We start from the raw sequence: 18,603 nt of genomic DNA, 5'->3' as shown, positions 1-18,603 counted from the left end.
AACTAGAGAAAGCCCGCGCGCAGCAATGAAGACCCAATGCAGCCCAAAATAAAGAAATAAATTTATTTTTAAAAAAAAGAAATAATCATTTTATGAAACTTTGTGAAAATTCAGTTAATGAACAAATGAACTAGCAAACTAACCACAGTTTTGTCATAGATGGGGGAAAAAAGTTATAAAAGATAGCTATATTATCTTTCAAAGTTCCTTGTAAAACCTGCTCTTCCTCAGCATTTATAAAATCCTATGCTCAGTTAAACTCAGTTGGTTTCTATATAAGAAGTTATAGCTCTCAATGCATATGACAAATACTTCTTGGCAATGAGTATATTATTATGGTGCTATATTGTAACTCATTTTAGAGTAGTAAATAATGTTATAATAATAATAATACCAGAAATAATAAAAGGAACCAACCTAAACTTGTCCAAATCAAGCACAGATAAAGCAGATTTTTTAAGCCTAAATACCCATCTTTTATTCATTCAACAAACATTTGTGATAGACCTCCTATGTACAAGACACTAGTCCTAGTTCTCAGTGGGCAAAGATTTTGAAGAGTTGCTAACTGGAGATTTGAGGGTACCTAACTAACTATAGTAATATAGGATTGAAACTCTATATATTTTTTCTACTTCAAGCTCACATGAAGCAATGTCCACTCATCAAGTAAAAAATCCCTGGTCTTGGGCTTCCCTGGTGGCGCAGTGGTTGAGAGTCCGCCTGCTGATGCAGGGGACACGGGTTCGTGCCCTGGTCCGGGAAGATCCCACATGCCACGGAGCGGCTGGGCCTGTGAGCCATGGCCGCTGAGCCTGTGCATCCGGAGCCTGTGCTCCGCAACGGGAGAGGCCATGACAGTGAGAGGCCCGCGTACCACCAAAAAAAAAAAAAAAATCCCTGGTCTTAGTTTCTGCAGTCTATTTTGAGGCACAGAATTTAGTGGCAGGTGAGTTCCAAGTCCATCTTACCTAGGCAGTCTTCGTAGGAGAGAGAAGCAAATCACATAAGGGTTTAGTGAGAAAAGAGAGTTAGCCAATAGGGCTTACAGTCTTACTTCTACCACTAAACACCTGGGTAAACTTGAACAAGCATTTTAACTTCTCAGAACTGTGACGTTTTCACCTATTAAATAAGGGGGGTATTAATGGATGTTTTTCAGGTCTCTTCCAGCTCTAAAATCTAATTAAATGAAGTGAAAACACTATGAGAAATGTTGAAAGTGATAGATAAATGTGGTGATGATGATGATGACTCAAGGCCTGTGTGTAAGTAGACTTCTGTCTACCCCCATATCTGTTTCAGTTTAGTACACCTGCTTTCGTGCCTTCTTTTGGCCCAAGAGTACATGGCAAAGCATCCTTAGCCCAGGGGATTGCCAGGCTGCTTGCCCTCAGCCTCCTCCCTCCATGGTGCCCAATGTTCTCTCCTGAATAAAAGTGAAGCCACAGGACAGAGGAGTTCAGATGTCCCTGCTCAGCCTCCCTGACTGCAAAGGTGCTACCAGAGAAGTGGTAGGTTGAGTCAAGCAGACTTTAACCAAATACTGGCCTTGTCTATACTCATATTCTTGTTCTGTAAAATCGGGGTCATCATACCAGTTCAAAAGATGGTTATGAGGATTAATCAAAGAAAGCATGAGAAGTATGTATACATAGTGGTAGTAGCTGATAATACTGTTATTGCTGTAGTCAAGGCTCAGAGCATGCATCACTTCTGCTGTACCCGCTGCTAATTAAAGAGATGTTCCAAAGAGACCATGCAAACCCTAAGGATTCCTCACCAAAGCTACACAGGAATATACATGCCTGTCATCCATTCTTATCCACCAAACAGCAGCGACAATAGTGCTTATTTCTCACAAGGCAATTTCCTCTGCATGGTTTCACTGGATTTTCGAAATTAGGCTGTGAGGCACGTAAAGCAAGTCTTGTTTCCATCCCAGCGCTCAGGCCACTGCGTTTGCACCATTCCAAAGTGTGGCGCTCCACGGGGTGCCATTCATGTAGAATACAATGTGAGCGGTACCCCCCAGGGTCCTGCAGAGCAGCGCTACTGCCACTTTCAGAATAGGAAACAAGCTCAGAGAGGTTAAATGAATTGTCCAAGGTCATACAGCAGAGGAGGAAAAGATTCTGATCTCCAAGTCAGTTTATAACTCCAGCTATTCTGTGCTTTCCCCTACGCTGTGTGACCTTTATTACAGTACATACATGAAGACTATGACAGGGTCAAATTCCAGGATACCCCAAAGCCTAATATGGGATGGAGAGGTTGGCACTGAGAATTTGACCCTGTCACAGTCCTCAAGAGACTGAAGGACAAAGTCCTCCCCGTGTCATAGTGTGATGTGGCCCATTGCGACTCAGTCTTGCTCTAGACGCCCTATACACTCAGGACATCATTTTGTGGAGAGGAAGCGCCTGCACATCTAAGTAAATCAGGCTGTGGAGATAGTGGCCTGCTCCTCCTCACCGTATGACTGGCTTACATGAATATTCAAGAACCAACACCCCTACAAAATCGATTGTATCTCCCACCTGTGTTGTCATCTTATCACAATCTGTGCTGTGTGCCAAAGGGCACATTGCAGTGTTAAAGAAAGACTCGGAGTTTGAGAAAAGTGACAGAAATAGTTATTAAAGTGCTGCAATGGGGCTTCCCTGGTGGCGCAGTGGTTGAGAGTCCGCCTGCCGATGCAGGGGACGCGGGTTCGTGCGGCAGAGCGGCTGGGCCCGTGAGCCATGGCCGCTGAGCCTGCGCGTCTGGAGCCTGTGCTCCGCAGCGGGAGAGGCCACAACAGTGAGAGGCCCGCGTACCGCCAAAAAAAAAAAAAAGTGCTGCAATTGGACTCCATGCAAAATGAGAGTGACTTCCTCATACTCACTAACCTCCAAACAAAATAACCATCAAGAAATATTAAAACACACATTTTATTAGTTTCATTTAATTTCTTAATTGCTCCAAGTCAGTTTACCCATTTATTGCTGTGTGAAATGCTTAGAGGCAAGGCGCACATTAAAGGGATTATTTCCATGTAATCCCTCCCTCCCAGAGGGTAGGAACCCATCACTTATGAATCCTGATTTACGTACGCTCTGCAACAATATCAAATGGAGGAAATAGTTATTGTGAAATTATAGAGTCAGTAGTCGGGTAATACAGGAGAGCGTAATTTAATAGCAAAGAGAAACTACCTCATTTTCAGTGAAAGGTATGCAAGCCTTTCTCAGGAATAGCTATTAACCAAACTGAATTTAGCCTCCCATTTTTTGGCCTCTACCTCCGTTAATTGATAGATGCTGAAGATGTGTTGACTGTTAAGAGTTTAATCAAATGGTGTCTGGGAGCCGATGTGATCATTTTACCGGGACTTGGAGCTCTGGGGATAATAATTGCTCTGAGTATTCCGCTCACTGTGACAGTATGCCCACCACCAGCCTTCCTTCTTGGCAGGAAAATGAGTGCAGGCAGTCGGGTGGAATTTGGAGGGATGCTGCAAATTACACAGGAAAGGCAGGTGAGGTAGGAAGCGGTTCTAGGTAAATATCCACCAAGAAACCTGTGACAGTCTGAACTTCTGGCAGTTTCTGTAGCACATCATAGCTGGCCTGAGACCATTAAACTCCAGAGGAATGGGAAAGCCATTAGTGACCCGGGAAAGAGCTTTTTCTTGTTCTGTTGCTAACACATCTCTCCCTGCCATTGTACCTGTAACCCAACTACATTATTTTAGGACCATGATTGCTATTCTTGGAAGGAGGTAAGAGTTATAGCATCAGAGGAGTACAGAGGTAAGGCCAGTCCTTACGAGTGTCTTCTGCCCCTCAGACAGCACATGCCCCAGACACGGGCCACGCCTGACAGCAATGCAAAAGGCAGCGCTTCCATTCCAGGCTGGCCCTCTTCTGATATTTGATATTCATTCTCTACCTTTAGCCTCAGCCTAATACAAAGAGTATACAAAATAAAACATTTTTTAAAGCCCTCAAGGAGGTTTGTACCATGTATTTTATTAGATTGAAGGCAAAACAAGCTGATACCAGCAGAAAAAAAACGGCTGCTTCAGACCCCAGCTGACCTCTTTTGCATGGAAAATTCTCCATATGATTACAGAGCTAATGAGTAATATTTAATGAAAACATTATGCCTTTGCATATATTTGTAAGCAGCACTTCTTCCACTTAAATTTACATAGAAATAAGCTGATATGTATAAATACACATCCTGGAAATCTGTGTATTTTAAGGAAAATCCTCCTCCGCTATCTCTGGTTGTTTCTATACAAAGCTCAAACTTCTCAATAAGCAAACTGTAGAATTCAGTCAATCATCCGGTTGACACCAAACATGCGAGAATTTGATGATGCGTGGATAAAACAGCTGAACTCAGGCAGACGCATCCACATTTCACAGAATGGTTTGGCTTTATGCAAACAACAGTGTATGAGGAAAAAACTGGGCTAAACAATTGCTAAATAAATACATGTGGGAAAAAAAAAACTTTCTCTTTCAATTTCAAGAATCCTTAAGCGTGTGAGGATAAAGACTAAGGACCAGGATTGTTTCCGGAGGCTTCATAGATTTCCTTTTCTGTTCAGAAGCTGAACCGCAGTGGGGCTAAATTTTTTTTTTAACATCTTTATTGGAGTATAATTGCTTTACAATGGTGTGTTAGTTTCTGCTTTATAACAAAGTGAATCAGCTATACATATACATATATCCCCATATCTCCTCCCTCTTGCGTCTCCCTCCCACCCTACCTATCCCACCCCTCTAGGTGGTCACAAAGCACCGAGCTGATCTCCCTGTGCTATCTGGCTGCTTCCCACCAACTATCTATTTTACGTTTGGTAGTGTATATCTGTCCATGCCACTCTCTCACTTCGTCCCAGCTTCCCCTTCCCCCTCCCTGTGTCCTCAAGTCCATGCTCCAGTAGGTAAATTTGAAAATGAAAGCCTGTGACAACTTTCTTTCCCACTCTTCTTTCTCTTCGTCCTCTAGGTGGAGCTGACAGGCAGCAGCGTCTTTGACTATGTCCACCCCGGGGACCACGTGGAGATGGCAGAGCAGCTGGGCATGAAGCTCCCGCCCGGGCGGGGTCTCCTCTCGCAGGGCACCGCTGAAGATGCAGCCAGCTCAGCATCTTCCTCTTCCCAGTCAGAAACCCCAGAGCCAGGTGGGCCTTGCAATTCCAACATGTGGGTTGGTGGGCAGGACCTTTGCCAATGATTGCGCTTGAGTTGCCAGTGTGAAGAGACTATAAATAGGTCTAATGGTATTTAACAATTCCATGCAGCTTTCTGTCCTGGGCAGTAATTAAGTAAGGAAGAGATTTGAAAATAAGAAGACATTTTAATAAGTATAATCCAGAGATCTGATTTCAGGTGAACAATACATACAGCATGTACCCATTCCTTTAGTTTCTCTTTCAAATTAATGGAGGGAAAAGGTTCAGATTTGGAAAGCCATCTGCCTTTCATTGTTACCACGGCTAAATGTAATGCATTTATTTATTATTCAGCAAAATTGATGGCAGAGACTTTTTGAGTATTAGCTTGTGGAGAATTAAAAGTATCAGGGGCGTGCAGAAATCTTGGTGTTTTTTTTTTTTTTAAGCATCAGAAGGTACTTGAAAGATGTGAACAGATAAATTAAGGCTAAAAAGAAAACAGAAATGGCTACATTTTAAACTGCCTTTCCACCCTCAGTATTTAATTAGATCAATTGTATAGAGGAATGAACAGAGGTGACATTCCTCATTGGGATTCCTTCCAGGACTCTTATAGACTTTGCATTCAGAATGTTCCCATTTTCATTGTGTTGTACTGATGATAATTTAAGTATTAGGGGAAAATCCATTTATAAATTAAACAAAATGACTTGATATCCATCAGTCCCCTAGTTCATCAAGCTGTTCAAACACGGGGAAGATTGGCTGGTCGGCCTGGGTCTTCCGAGAGCGCTGGTAATTAGATCTGCGAAGGATTTATTCTTTGCTGATTGGGGCTTTAAATTAATTGAAGTTCCACATTTGTGGTTTTGTCCTTTTTGTACTTTTTTAGAGGAGATATTTCATATTCTTGTGTGGTGGAGTGCTTGGCCAAGCAGCAGTGGTTTAAATGTTAATTTTTCTCATGAGAAGTTTAAGATTTTTAATGAATCAAGGCCTGATTTGAAGTGCAAAGTTTTATTTGCTTACTTGGGAAATTATTTTTGCCCTCTAAAGACGTTTGTACTTTACTTGATATGTTGTTTTAAAAGAGATTCGCAGCACAAAAGCATTTTGTGAAAGAGAAATGGAAAAAAAAAAAAACCCAAAACCTATCTTAAGGTTCATGTTAAAATAACTCTACATACTTCCAAGAAAATAATTTGGTCTGCTTAGAAGTAATCACAGCGTGTTTGCACACACAGAAGGGAAAAAACTATTTGCCTCTATTGCAAATATTTTAACTCCTTCTAGAATCAATCCATGTTTCCCCATTTAAGTTAACTGCAGCTTCCAGGGCATTATTTTGTAGCATTGGCGGGGGTGGGGTGGGTATCCTTCTCCAGTGAACCCCATGCATGAGAAAAGAGTATTTAAGACTACTCTTTACCATTTAAAGATGAAAATAATTTTGTTCCAAGAGGTCAGGGGAGTCACATATCCTTATAGCATAGCTCCCTGACTTCACCGAATAGACGCATCAGTGAGATCACTGGACCTGCTTTTTAGTCAATAGAATGTTTATATTGGGGCATATTTGAGAAGAAACACATGAAAATAGTTTTCTACTCCATTCTGGAGTTGTACTGGGAAACGGGACTGCTCATGACTCTTAAACACTCAGTGCATAAGAAATCAAGTTTATAAACCTCGGTATGAACTAAGACCTTGGAAAAGTGGACTTTGTTTCCCTGAATCACAAACCCGCAAGTTAAGAAGAATCTTCAACAATCCTTTAATCCAACCTCCAATTTATGCAACCATCCCTTTACAGCAAAACCAACAGATGGCCTTCCAATCTCTGTTGGCACTCATTCCTAACAGGAAGCTAAGGAACATACAAGGCTTCCCACCCCATTGGTGAGCAGCTCCGATAGAAAGTTATGCCTAATATGGACCCGGAACCTACTTTGCTGCATCTTCTCCCCCACTGATCGGAGAGGTCTGCCCTGTGGGACAACACTTCAGATTTACTCTTCCCTCCCCATCACAGCCTCTCAAATATATGAAGTCAGATTCACCAAATTCTTCCTCCCTCCTTCCTTCTCCTTTTCACATCAAACGACCCTCATTCCACAACCATTATTCAATGGCATGTTGCTAAGACCGTCACCATCCTAGCCAGCCTCACCTGGCTGTGCTTCCATTTGTTGGTGACCCTCTAAAAATAGTGTTCTGAGAGCTGAGTGCAGCCTCTAGATGTATTGTGACTAGTACAAAGCAGAGGGACTGCCACCTTTCTTGGTTTAGGCTACTATACTCGTGTTATGCAGCCCACGGTTGAAGTAGGTCCTCTTGGCAGCCAGGTCCCACTGTTGATTCATATTGAACTTGATGTCTCCCCCAAACACATGTTAAGGGTGACCTGTACCTTGGAAGAGAAAAAAAAATCCACAGCCTATAAACCAGTTCTACTAGGATATCCTAAACTAGAGTCAAATCAACCCATTTAAGATTAAATATAAAAACTCTGATAGGGATTCCCTGGTGGTGCAGTGGTTGAGAGTCCGCCTGCTGATGCAGGGGACACAGGTTCGTGCCCCGGTCAGGGAAGATCCCACGTGCCGCGGAGCGGCTGGGCCCGTGAGCCATGGCCGCTGAGCCTGCGCGTCCGGAGCCTGTGCTCCGCAATGGGAGAGGCCACAACAGTGAGAGGCCCGCGTACCGCAAAAAAAAACACACAAAAAATAAAAAACTCTGATCAATCCCATGCCTTCCATGAAGCACCAGGATGTGCTCAGTTCCACTTAGCATCCTTTAATTCTAGTTATCAGAAAAAGAAGATACCTCCTTTATACAAGGACACTTCATTTATCCTTGAAGTATGATTGAAAATTTACTTGGGTTTCTTTCCCCTGTTTTCCTGGCCTTCCTTGAGCCATCCTAACTAGTAAAATGGAAAACCCTGCTTTGCACATTCCTTAACAACTTGGGCTCGTTAGCAACAATCGCATTTGGAAGTGTCTCTTGTTGGAGAGTGTATTTCTCACCATTAGAGAATATTAAACTGGCTTTGCCTTAAAATTCTGTAGTGTTAGTTATTTGCAATCTTTGGCTTAAAAAGGCAATTAGATTGACTGCTCAAATACTGAAAGGCAGTGTAGGATGCTACCTTTAACTAAATATCTTCACTAATGCAGATCATTGCTCCAGGGGAATTACTTTAAAAGTTCATGTCAGGCACTACATCCCAAAGCTGCTTATGTTTCTTAAAAGCTGAAAGAAATTTAACAAGATTTTCTAATTCTTAATAACATGAAGGAACATTTTTGAAGACTGTTGTTCACTACATCATAATCTTTTAAACTCTGATAAAACACCGATTCTTGCTTAAAGAGTAGTATAATTTGGTTGGAAAACAGATATCAATATGTGGTGATTATGAAAATGAAGGAACTAGTAGGTATAGAATTTTTCAGGAGCCCTGATGTGTTCAGTGTAGCATTACTAAATGACTGAAATCTAAATAACTTTTGGCATTATAATAAAAGGAAATAAGTGGCTAAACCAGCCTAAGAGGCAGTGATCCTGTGCCATAATAGGAATTCTTTTTCTTCGAACCGCCAGCCCTGTGATTGTCTTGTCTTGAATTAGTCTCAAGATAATGAGAGAGAGAAAAAAAAAATCTGTTGACTGGACCGCAAACCCAAATAAATATTTTATATGTATGCACGTTCGTTAATAGTTTAATAAATATATTTCTTTTAGAGAAATTTTCAGGCAGGCATAAGAAAATTAAATGGGTAGCCTACTTTAAAAAGTTATAAAGTTCTAGAATGCCTCTTTAGGGCTTGATCCAAGCATTTTGGAAGAGACTGCTCTGTGCTGCCCACAGCCTTTTCTCTGCTCCTGTGGGTTCCTGCAAGGTGATGGGCACAGAACCTCCGGAACACGACATCTGGATGGCTCAGTTTGGTTTTGTGGATCTGCTTATATCTTTTCATCACTCTTAATGATTCTTTAATCTTGGGATTATGAGTGATATCCTTTAAAAAAAAATAAATTTCAGGGCTTCCCTGGTGGCGCAGTGGTTAAGAATCTGCCTGCCAATGCAGGGGACACGGGTTTGAGCCCTGGTCCGGGAAGATCCCACATGCTGCAGAGCAATGAAGCCTGTGAGCCACAACTACTGAGCCTGCACTCTAGAGCCCGTGAGCCACAACTACCGAGCCCACGCACCACAACTACTGAAGCCCGCACGCCTGGAGCCCGTGCTCCGCAACAAGAGAAGCCGCCGCAATGAAGGGCAGCCCCCGCCCGCCTCAACTAGCAGAAAGCCTGCATGCAGCAACGAAGACCCAACGCAGCCAAAAATTTAAAAAAAAAAAAAAAAAATCAGTGCCGCATCTTTTATATGCTTAATAAACAGAAGAGCAGCTCTTTCAAGAAATCCCGGAGGTACTTGAAATATCTCCGTATTTTGAAAGCAAAGAGTAATATTCCTTGGGTTAGGTCATCAAATTGTTGTGTTTCACTCCCTCCTTCTCCTTATTAAAACAGCTTGATATTTTCCAATTATAAAATTCATGCCCTTTGTGAAAAATTCAGAGAATGCAGAATACAAAGAATAAAGGCCAACATACCCCCTACCCCAAAATAACCACTGTTCTTATACACTAGATATCCTTCTAGATTTTGTTTCTGTAAATATGTATACAAACATAGTTATGTAGTGGGATTTTCTGTTTGACTAAAATAAAACCATAACATACATGCTTCTGGCAGCCTGCTTTTTCACTTAACCTCACAGGCCACTTTCCCTGTCATGTTTCCTCACTTTAACAGAGAATTTCCTTTCTGTCTCCAGTGGTTTGTTTCCCTCTAGCTAGCAGTCAGCTCCCAGCCATGGGCCACTGTCAGGAGTAACATACCTGGGTCCTGCCTTAGAGGGCATTCAGCCAGGACCAGAGATTCTCGCTGCTTATTGAATGGGCACGAGCTCACGGAGGGAGAAATCAATACTGTAGTGGGGTTTAGACAATTTAGCAAAATGTATGAGACAGTACTTTTGGTGAAGAGTAAGAGTAACTACAGCAAACATGGTTAACCACTGGTTGTCTAAAGTAAAGGTTACTGTGTTTTGTCTAAACTTTCAGCAGATCTCGCCTGTTATGGGACGTTAAGATAACTATTGCACGAGTATGATCTCTATGCTATTACGCCTATTCTGTGTCCTGAATATTTTAAAGGCAAGCAAAACTGAAGCAGTTGAGTACTTGCCTGAATAGAAATAATCTGCATTTTCTACTTATGCCCCCGCGCTCTGGTAAATTTGATCGGCTCCCGATTCTACGGGAACTCAATTCCTCTGCACTCGTTAGACGATTTTCATAATACTAGGTATAATTAAAGGATCAAATGTTTAGGAATAACAATAAAGAATGTAAAAATTTATCAGAGGATCTGATCAATATTTTATTTCCAAAGTGCTTAGATACGAGATATAATTGTACTTTTATGGGTGAATTATTTACCATCTAGTATAGGGTTGAGGTTCTCTGATTTTTTTTTTTTTGTATTGGTTTAAGTTTCCTATCAATGAACTGAATTTAGAAGTCACGCAAGGGGGGCTTCCCTGGTGGCGCAGTGGTTGAGAATCTGCCTGCCAATGCAGGGGACCCGGGTTCGAGCCCTGGTCTGGGAAGATCCCACATGCTGCGGAGCAGCTAGCCCCGTGAGCCACAATTACTGAGCCTGAGTGTCTGGAGCCTGTGCTCCGCAACAAGAGAGGCCGCGACAGTGAGAGGCCCGTGCACCGCGATGAAGAGTGGCCCCCGCTTGCCCCAACTAGAGAAAGCCCTCGCGTAGAAACGAAGAGCCAACACAGCCATAAATTAATTAATTAATTAATTATTTTTTTTTTAAAAAAAGGCAAAAAAAAAAAAGTCAGGCAAGGGAAACCATCTTACTAACCTCACATCCAACCTCAGTCCCCAGACAATGTGACTGTATCTACAGCACTTTCTGCTGTACTGCAAATGTCAAACAGAAGGTGTAATGGATTTAATATTAGCGCTGGCCAAGGTGCTGAGGGAACTGTTAATAATGTCACTCCAGTTATTGATCTGAAGCCTTTAAAAATCAAAGAAAAGTGAGAGATCCCCTACTGGGGAAAGGCACACAGTGACTGTTTTTTATTGCCAATATATTTCTACATATAGAGTGGCAACTTTCTGAAATTATGTTATCACCATTCATCTCTGTGAGATTTTTGGAGTCATTATATGGTAAGATAATATCATGGAGACTGCTCCGCATGCCTAATGCTAGAAGATCAGGCCAAGTACTTTTAGACATAAATAGAGCTTGATAATTTGTGTAGTAACTACAATATTCAAGCTGTCAAATGATACGAGGTTTATTAGCACTAGATTTATTCGTGATGACAATGTTGCACCCACAGGAAGTGTGAAATACGAACTGGATAGTCATGAGGATGAGCTGTCCTCTCCTTTTGCCTTTCTAAAACTCTGAATACAAACCATGCAGGGACTCACTTGAGATAGAAATGAATTCTGTTCTTACAATTAGTTTACCTTTTCAGGAAACTGGTAATCCTTCAATCTGAAAGGCAGTTTCTGTGCAATGAAATTCCTGCTTTCCATAGCCCCCGACTAATAAATGGAATGAAAATGTATAATTTATGTTGAATGTTTATCAAACTGTAAACACACGTTTAATTCCTTTCCATATTCATACAATATAAGCAAAGATAAATCCATCAGATAATGTACCACGGTTATCTCTGATAGATTGAATATGAAATGGATCTCAGCTGTAGTAAAGATCCAGCCAAGTTTACGATTACCCAAAACTGGCCTGACTCCTGTTAGTACCCATGTGCCCATGTATGTGTCAAATCTAATCGTCAGAAAGCAGCCTAACAAAAAGTAATCTTTTCATAACCCAAAGAGGTCATCCTTTACGCGTAAACTCAGCTTTTATCCAAAAATTATATATGCAAAATGATGTATTTCCCTTAGCTATGCCATCGTTATTTGGAAATGAAATAGAAATTATCTTTTGCCACTCCTGAATGAAGATGACGCATACACTCCAAAAACAAGCCAGTACTGTTACAGGGACCGCCTTGCCAAATGCAGAATGCTTCCTTTGCCTCAAAAAAGCTACATTGATGTAGTACCATTTTTTCTTGCAGAAAGTAGGCTTTTCTTAAATGTCTCCTTTATCCCCAGCTAAGCAAAATAACCACCACAGAAGGAAATACATTTCTCCAGTGCTTTCTTCTGTCCAAGGCCTAGGAACACTTAGAACCTTAATTTGTGTTTGCTCACACTTCTGTGTGCTTGTCTGTATATGACGAGAATATTTGCAAAGCAACCTTGTTTGTACTTCTAGGATCTTGCCTAAGGGAGCTAAAGAAAATAAGGAAAAATCCCTCCTCCCCACCAGGCTGTGCTGGCCCAGCATCCCTTCCAGGCCAGCTCCCAGAATGCACAGCTGCAGCACAAGGCATCCTTGAGGGCTTGACACCCTGACCTGTGAAAAATCCTTGTTGGTGACTCAGCTACAGAAGGGCAGCCTCCCTTTTGTTTCCAGAGAAGATGCTGAATGTCAGCCTAGTTCTGTATGCCATTCTGAAACTAACTTTCTTTTCCAAAATTTAGATCACAGTGGTGGCAACTCAAAAATGTGCAACTTTTATCTAAATTAATATAATGGTATTTACAGGGTTGCAAATGGTTTGTTCAGTAATAGAAGCATGGGCCTCTTATCAAAGTACACAATAGGTTCACTCAGTTTATATGTAGGATTTTTTTTTTCCAAACCTAGAAAATCAATTTTTTAAACCCATTATTTTTAACAGCTGTTTTATATAGCTTGCTAGGTCATAATTTTGACTTTCCTTTCCCTATGGTGATAAGGGGTACATTTCAAAGTTTCTAAAATGAAACCCAAGACAAGTTGTAAATAGATGACCTATTCTTCCCCATTTAAAAAACAGGTGGCTGTCTTTGTCATTGGATATTAACAAATTAAAGATTCTATTTCTATAACTCTTGCCTTGAACAAAGCACAATTTATTTGCTTTTAATACATACGACTGCACAGAAATTTCACCCCTGTCCAAATGATACCATTCTGAATTCTTCATCTGCACTAAACAGCAGACTTATGAAGGATCAGTTACCTGGCATTGACTGAGCTTTGCAGGGTGCACAGATCAAAAGAGGCGGAACTGGCTGGAAACCATTTCCACCCCTGGTGAGCAATTTACTCATGATTGCTCGGGGAAAATACTGGAAATATTGCTTCTGTGTAAAGTTCGCAACTTCCAGTTGTCAGCTCTTTGCCAAGCAGTTATTCCCAAGTGTAGCTTTAGAAGCAAAGCCTACTCAGGCCACGGTGACAATGGTTGGCATTCATATCCTGCTTGGTGTATGCAGAGCACAGAAACCGCTAATTACAGGAGTTAATTCACACCCTATCCCTCTGAGGCAGGTCAGTGTGTTATCCTTATTTTACAGATGGGGGAAAGCGATGGAAATTCTAAGTGGCTTGCTCCAAACCACACAGGTTAGTTTAGCAGCCAAGATTAGCGGAAAGGGTAAAATATTAGGATTGCATAGATGGGAAGCCTAGGAACTAGATGGAGAAAGGAGTTAGGACTCTGATAGGTATAGAACCAGAGGAATTTCCTCTGAGGGGCTTCTGAAGTCCAGAGAGGAACCTAACAATGCCCTCACGCACGTATTTCATCGGGCTCAACCATCTTTTGTTTTTAAATATAGTCCCTCACTGAGGACTAAAATCCTCCATCTAATACTTTCCTCTTCCTTCATCCCTACATTGAAACTCCTTATACTACAATGAACAGTAGCATCTGAATCAATTATAGGCAAAACTATATAACTCCCCATCAGCTACCTCTCCTGAGCCAGGAGCACAGCCAGAATTGTCTCTGTGTGCTTGGTCTCTGCTCTGCCTTGGCCAGTGCGGGGCCAGGCTGTGTGCAGCTCCTCCAGGCTCTTCCTTTCAGAACACGTCTCCCAAGGCAAAAGAGATGGAAGAAAAGCAAGAAGACCAATAGGGTTCATTAGGAGGTGGTCGTATCCTCCTGAAGATACCTGCTCATGAAACACAATCATGGTTTCTTGGGACCTGTGGGAAACATCAACCCATCTGTTAGTTAATAAAACTAGTTTGAGAGAGGAAGCACTTGTGTCTTTTCTCTAGTTGTTATAAACCAGAGTGAATTTTCTTTCAAGACCCAGACACACCTGATACTCGGGATTGTGTAGACCATTCAGTGACCATTGACTGCATGTCTGTCACGTGTCAGACATTAGACGAAGCACTGAAGAAACAAGATGAAGTTCCCTGCCTTCCAGGAGCTGACCATCCTGTGAAGGGGACAGATCACTAATATAATGCAGGAGTGTGACGATGACAATCAAGGCGAGGTGGTGTATGATAGGGTAGCATTGTATTATAAGCCACTGCTATTAGCAGTCTTGGCAGAACTATCTCAGGTTTGAAACTTCAACCCTGAAGTTAACAGCCCAGGAACATTGCTTCCTTGGGAGCGAGTTGCATTGACATGCCCAGACATACACATACCATGACTGTCAGGGACTTTGATGCATATTGTTAAGGGACTTTTGGTTTTTTGTTTGCTTAATTAGCCTATAAAAATGCCAGCTACATGATAGGTTCACAGGAATGTGAGTTCTTCTCTACTGATCTTTCTGGCTCTGTAGGAGTGTTCTGAATGGGAAGTACCCCCGAACTGCACCCCTTCCACTTGTACTGCACTGATTTCGCTAACTGTAATTCAGGAAATGCTGGCTTTGGAAAACTGTACTGACTCTCTTAGCTTTTTCTATTCAAAGTAAAACTTGTTGCAAATATTCTAGTATTAATGATGATATTAATAAATAACATTTATTATGTTTTACCTGTATGTTCCAATTACATGAGTAGGCATGTTTTAAGTAATTTATTTCTCAAAATGTCCCTAAATGAAAATTAGAGATGGTAAATGGCTTGCCTCCACACCAGAGTAGACGGTGGCCGTGGGATTTGATCTCAGGCCATGTGTTTTGTTTTCAGCACTTTGCTAGGTGCTTACAGAGGACACAAGAGGTAAAAGATATGACACCTGCCTTTAGGAAACTGATCATCATCAGTAGAAAGTTTATACACAGTCAACAACCAGAGGAAAAAAGAAGCATAACACTGCTGCTGCGCTCAGCTGAGACATAAAATTGGCAAGTGGTGTAATAAATCAGGGAGAGGCTAAATGACTGTGGGTGGCTTTGATGAACAGGGTTGACCTGCATGAAAACCAACCTAAGAGCAAAGAGGCAGAGATGTTCTTCCAGGATACTCATCTCAAGGAACAAAGTGGGAGTGAGGACACTGCATTTAGGAGGCAGGAAAGAGCCTCAACGAAGCAAAGATGCATGCTTATCCGGGATGGAGCCAGATCTCGGAGCAGCTGAAGTACCAGAGAAAAGCATCTGAGATGGGAGTGATACGTAGTTCTGAGTATAACTCATTCAACAGAGCAGTGACCCGATGAAAACATTATTTTAACACTTATAAATACAAAAATAAAGTTTGAATTTGGAAGGCTCCTTCCTTGAGGGTCAGATTATACAACTACCTATGGCCTCCTGAATCCCTATACAACATAACTACTAATATTCATTGAACGGTTGCCAAGTGTCAAGCACTCTGCTAAGCCCGTTATATGCAGTACCTCATTCATTCCTCACAAACTACTAGGAAGAAGGTATCATTATTTTTCCCATTGTACAGAAGAAGGAACTGAGAGAAAAATTTCTTTTTAATTTGGAAAAGTCATACAGTTAGTAGCTGGAGAGCCTAGGCTTTAAAGCCAAGCAGCTTGACACCAGAGTTTCTCTTCATAATCATTCCACCAAGCTGCTTCTCAATATATACCTAAAATAGCTGTCCAGCCCCTACCTGAGACCACCAGCTGGGGACACTCTCCATCCTTCCTAGGCAGCTCTGACTGTTAGAACAGTCTTCCTGATGTTATGCTGATTCCTGTCTACTGGTAACTTATGTTCACTGGACTTACTCCCTGATCCTTTATTTTTGCAAGAACATGAAGGGTGAGTGGAATAGAGCAGACTAGAAGCAAAGGAAACCAGTCAAGAGGCCGTTTCTTTCATCGAGAAGCAAGTGAGTAGACCTTGAGAAGAATTATTGCAAAGGAAGAAACGATGATTTGGAACTAAGATAACAGAAAAAGGTAGAAATAGACCTGTGGTCAGTCTTTAGCCAGGAGCTAATGATTAATACTCTAGAAATTATGCATGTCTCAAGCTTTCACATAATTAGGATTGATGGCACCATCTGTCCACTTTCATTTTTTTATCGATTGGTAATAAAATCTGGAAATATTCAAAACTGACAAAATTACATATGCTATTTATCATGAAATATTAAGATGCAAATTTCCTTAGGGCTCAAAGGTGTTCCGCTTTATGGTTGACTAAAGTATCTTGTGCCTTAAGTAAACCGTCTGCCGGCCAGAGCCTCTCACTTGTCAGGGGATGTCTTCTCCACATAAAAACATCAGTAAGAGCAATGGTGAAATTGGTGACATAAAGAATTAAAACTCTACTATCCTGTGTCCAGCCATCTCTTGGTTGACATTGAAGGAGGATTAAAATTATCTGTTAACCCCCCCCAAATTACTGTTAGTCAAAATGAGATAGAAATTGATTTGATCGATAATATAAAAGGGAATTTAAAATGTGACCAATATTTAGGGAAATACTTTCCATTTCAGAAAAGTAATATAAAAGCGTAAAAATAACAAAATTCCGATAGTCTAGATATGAAAAACATTCACTCATTCATTTCTTCACTCATTCAGTCATTATTTCTTTCATGTGCATGGGACAAGCTCTATCTTAGAATCTGAGATATGGTAGTTACTAAAAAGGTCCTTGTTCTCATAGAACATATATTCACATAAACCACCTGACAAAAGGATTTCAGTTGAAAGATTCCATTTCATAAACAAGAGGTAAATCTTTACATCAGACTGTAATGGACCTGTTGGGCCTCCTCTGCTTCTAAAATGCAGAGCTGACACAGATTCTAACCCAGTACTTCCAAAATGCATTCTTTATCATAATTGCCCTGTGCAATGCTCTTCGTGAAAAGGACCCCCTAGTTAGAGTAGAGGAAAAAGCTTCAGTGCACATCTTCCCATTGATGATCAACAATGAACATTAACTTAGTGAAGATTTGAAATATGTACGATCAGTAAGTCTATTTATTTTGTTTGAACGAGGCTTTCTAGTCTATTTATTGTTTGAACTATAGGAAACTTTTTTTTAGAGAGAAACTCCTACTAACACCCCAGAAACACGTAATGAAGCCCTTGATCTTGTTTCTGCTGCCAGAAGCCACTCCTCCCATCCATGCCAGTCTCTTCTTCCAGGGCAAGCATGATCACAGGCTGGCCACTCAGCTCAGAGGTTGAATAATCCAGTTCCTCTGGTCATTCTCCCAATTGTCTCTCCTCAGTCCTCAGGGTACCCTTCAAGCTTTCCTAAAGATGAGCCCCTAGATGAATCTAGTAATTAACTGAAAAGTTGTAAGGCAAGACCTGTCAGTTCCAAGTTTCACAGTTTTTAGAGCAGCCCTGGGTTTTGATTGGCAGGTCTCACATCCCTCTTTCACCCTGTCTTCTCTATTTTTCATTTAGCAGAGCACAAACGTCTCTGGTTTCCCACCCACTAAAGCAATACACTAATAGATTTTGGTGTAAGGGTATGATCATGGCTGCCCAGGGTTCTGTTCATTGCTCCCCTCCCCCGTGATAACCCTAACCAGTTACCACTGGTTGCAGAAACAAAAATGTCAGGATACAAGAACAAGAATGTTAAGGTGGTGAGACAGGAGACACAGTATGGTGGTGGTAATCAGTTCCTACGTTGTTTTCTCTGATTTGTAGCAATTTAATTCAATTGCACTGCCCATATTATAGATTTTAAAGATCTGCAGTCTGGTTAACTTGCAGGTTACCCGAATAACTGAGAATTGATGACATATGAAGATGACAACCCTAACCCAAATTGCAGGACATTCTCGTGATACTAGTTTCTGTAGCAGTTGCAAATATGTAAGTGCACAGGGTCCTCCTGGCTCTGTCCCTTATCAGAAATTTGACCTTGATCAAGTTAATTAACTTACATGTGCCTCAGTTTCCCATTGTAAAATTTTGGCCCTCTAGTATATTGAATAGTTTGGAGAATGGGGTAGGAATAATCAATCACCTGTTGGTTTTAACTTCATATGAATTAACATATTAACGTTCCTTATGGTGTCGTTAATACATCTAAAATGCTTAGAACAATAGCATGGAGCATCCTAAGTGTTCA

At 41.3% G+C, this 18,603-nt stretch overlaps 2 protein-coding genes across 4 annotated transcripts in view; one reads left to right on the top strand and one right to left on the bottom strand.

Moving 5' to 3' along the window:
• The window catches only part of NPAS3 (neuronal PAS domain protein 3), an 836,449-nt gene that overhangs the window by 708,592 nt on the left and 109,254 nt on the right, over nucleotides 1-18,603 (top strand). For both annotated transcript variants that reach the window (XM_060143810.1, XM_060143799.1), the window contains one exon: nucleotides 5,005-5,179. In XM_060143810.1, the coding sequence (XP_059999793.1) occupies nucleotides 5,005-5,179 (175 nt within the window). The remainder of the gene's footprint in view (nucleotides 1-5,004; nucleotides 5,180-18,603) is intronic.
• The window catches only part of EGLN3 (egl-9 family hypoxia inducible factor 3), a 253,852-nt gene continuing 240,073 nt past the window's right edge, over nucleotides 4,825-18,603 (bottom strand). Inside the window, exon 8 of one of the 2 annotated variants that reach the window (XR_009539603.1) lies at nucleotides 4,825-5,308. The gene's annotated coding sequence lies outside the window, so the exon portion shown is untranslated. The remainder of the gene's footprint in view (nucleotides 5,309-18,603) is intronic. The other variant, XR_009539604.1, reaches the window with a different exon arrangement.

The sequence above is a fragment of the Lagenorhynchus albirostris genome, chromosome 1 (genome assembly GCF_949774975.1).
Source record: "Lagenorhynchus albirostris chromosome 1, mLagAlb1.1, whole genome shotgun sequence".
NCBI lineage: Eukaryota > Metazoa > Chordata > Mammalia > Artiodactyla > Delphinidae > Lagenorhynchus > Lagenorhynchus albirostris.
This window is presented reverse-complemented; position numbering and strand designations above follow the sequence as displayed.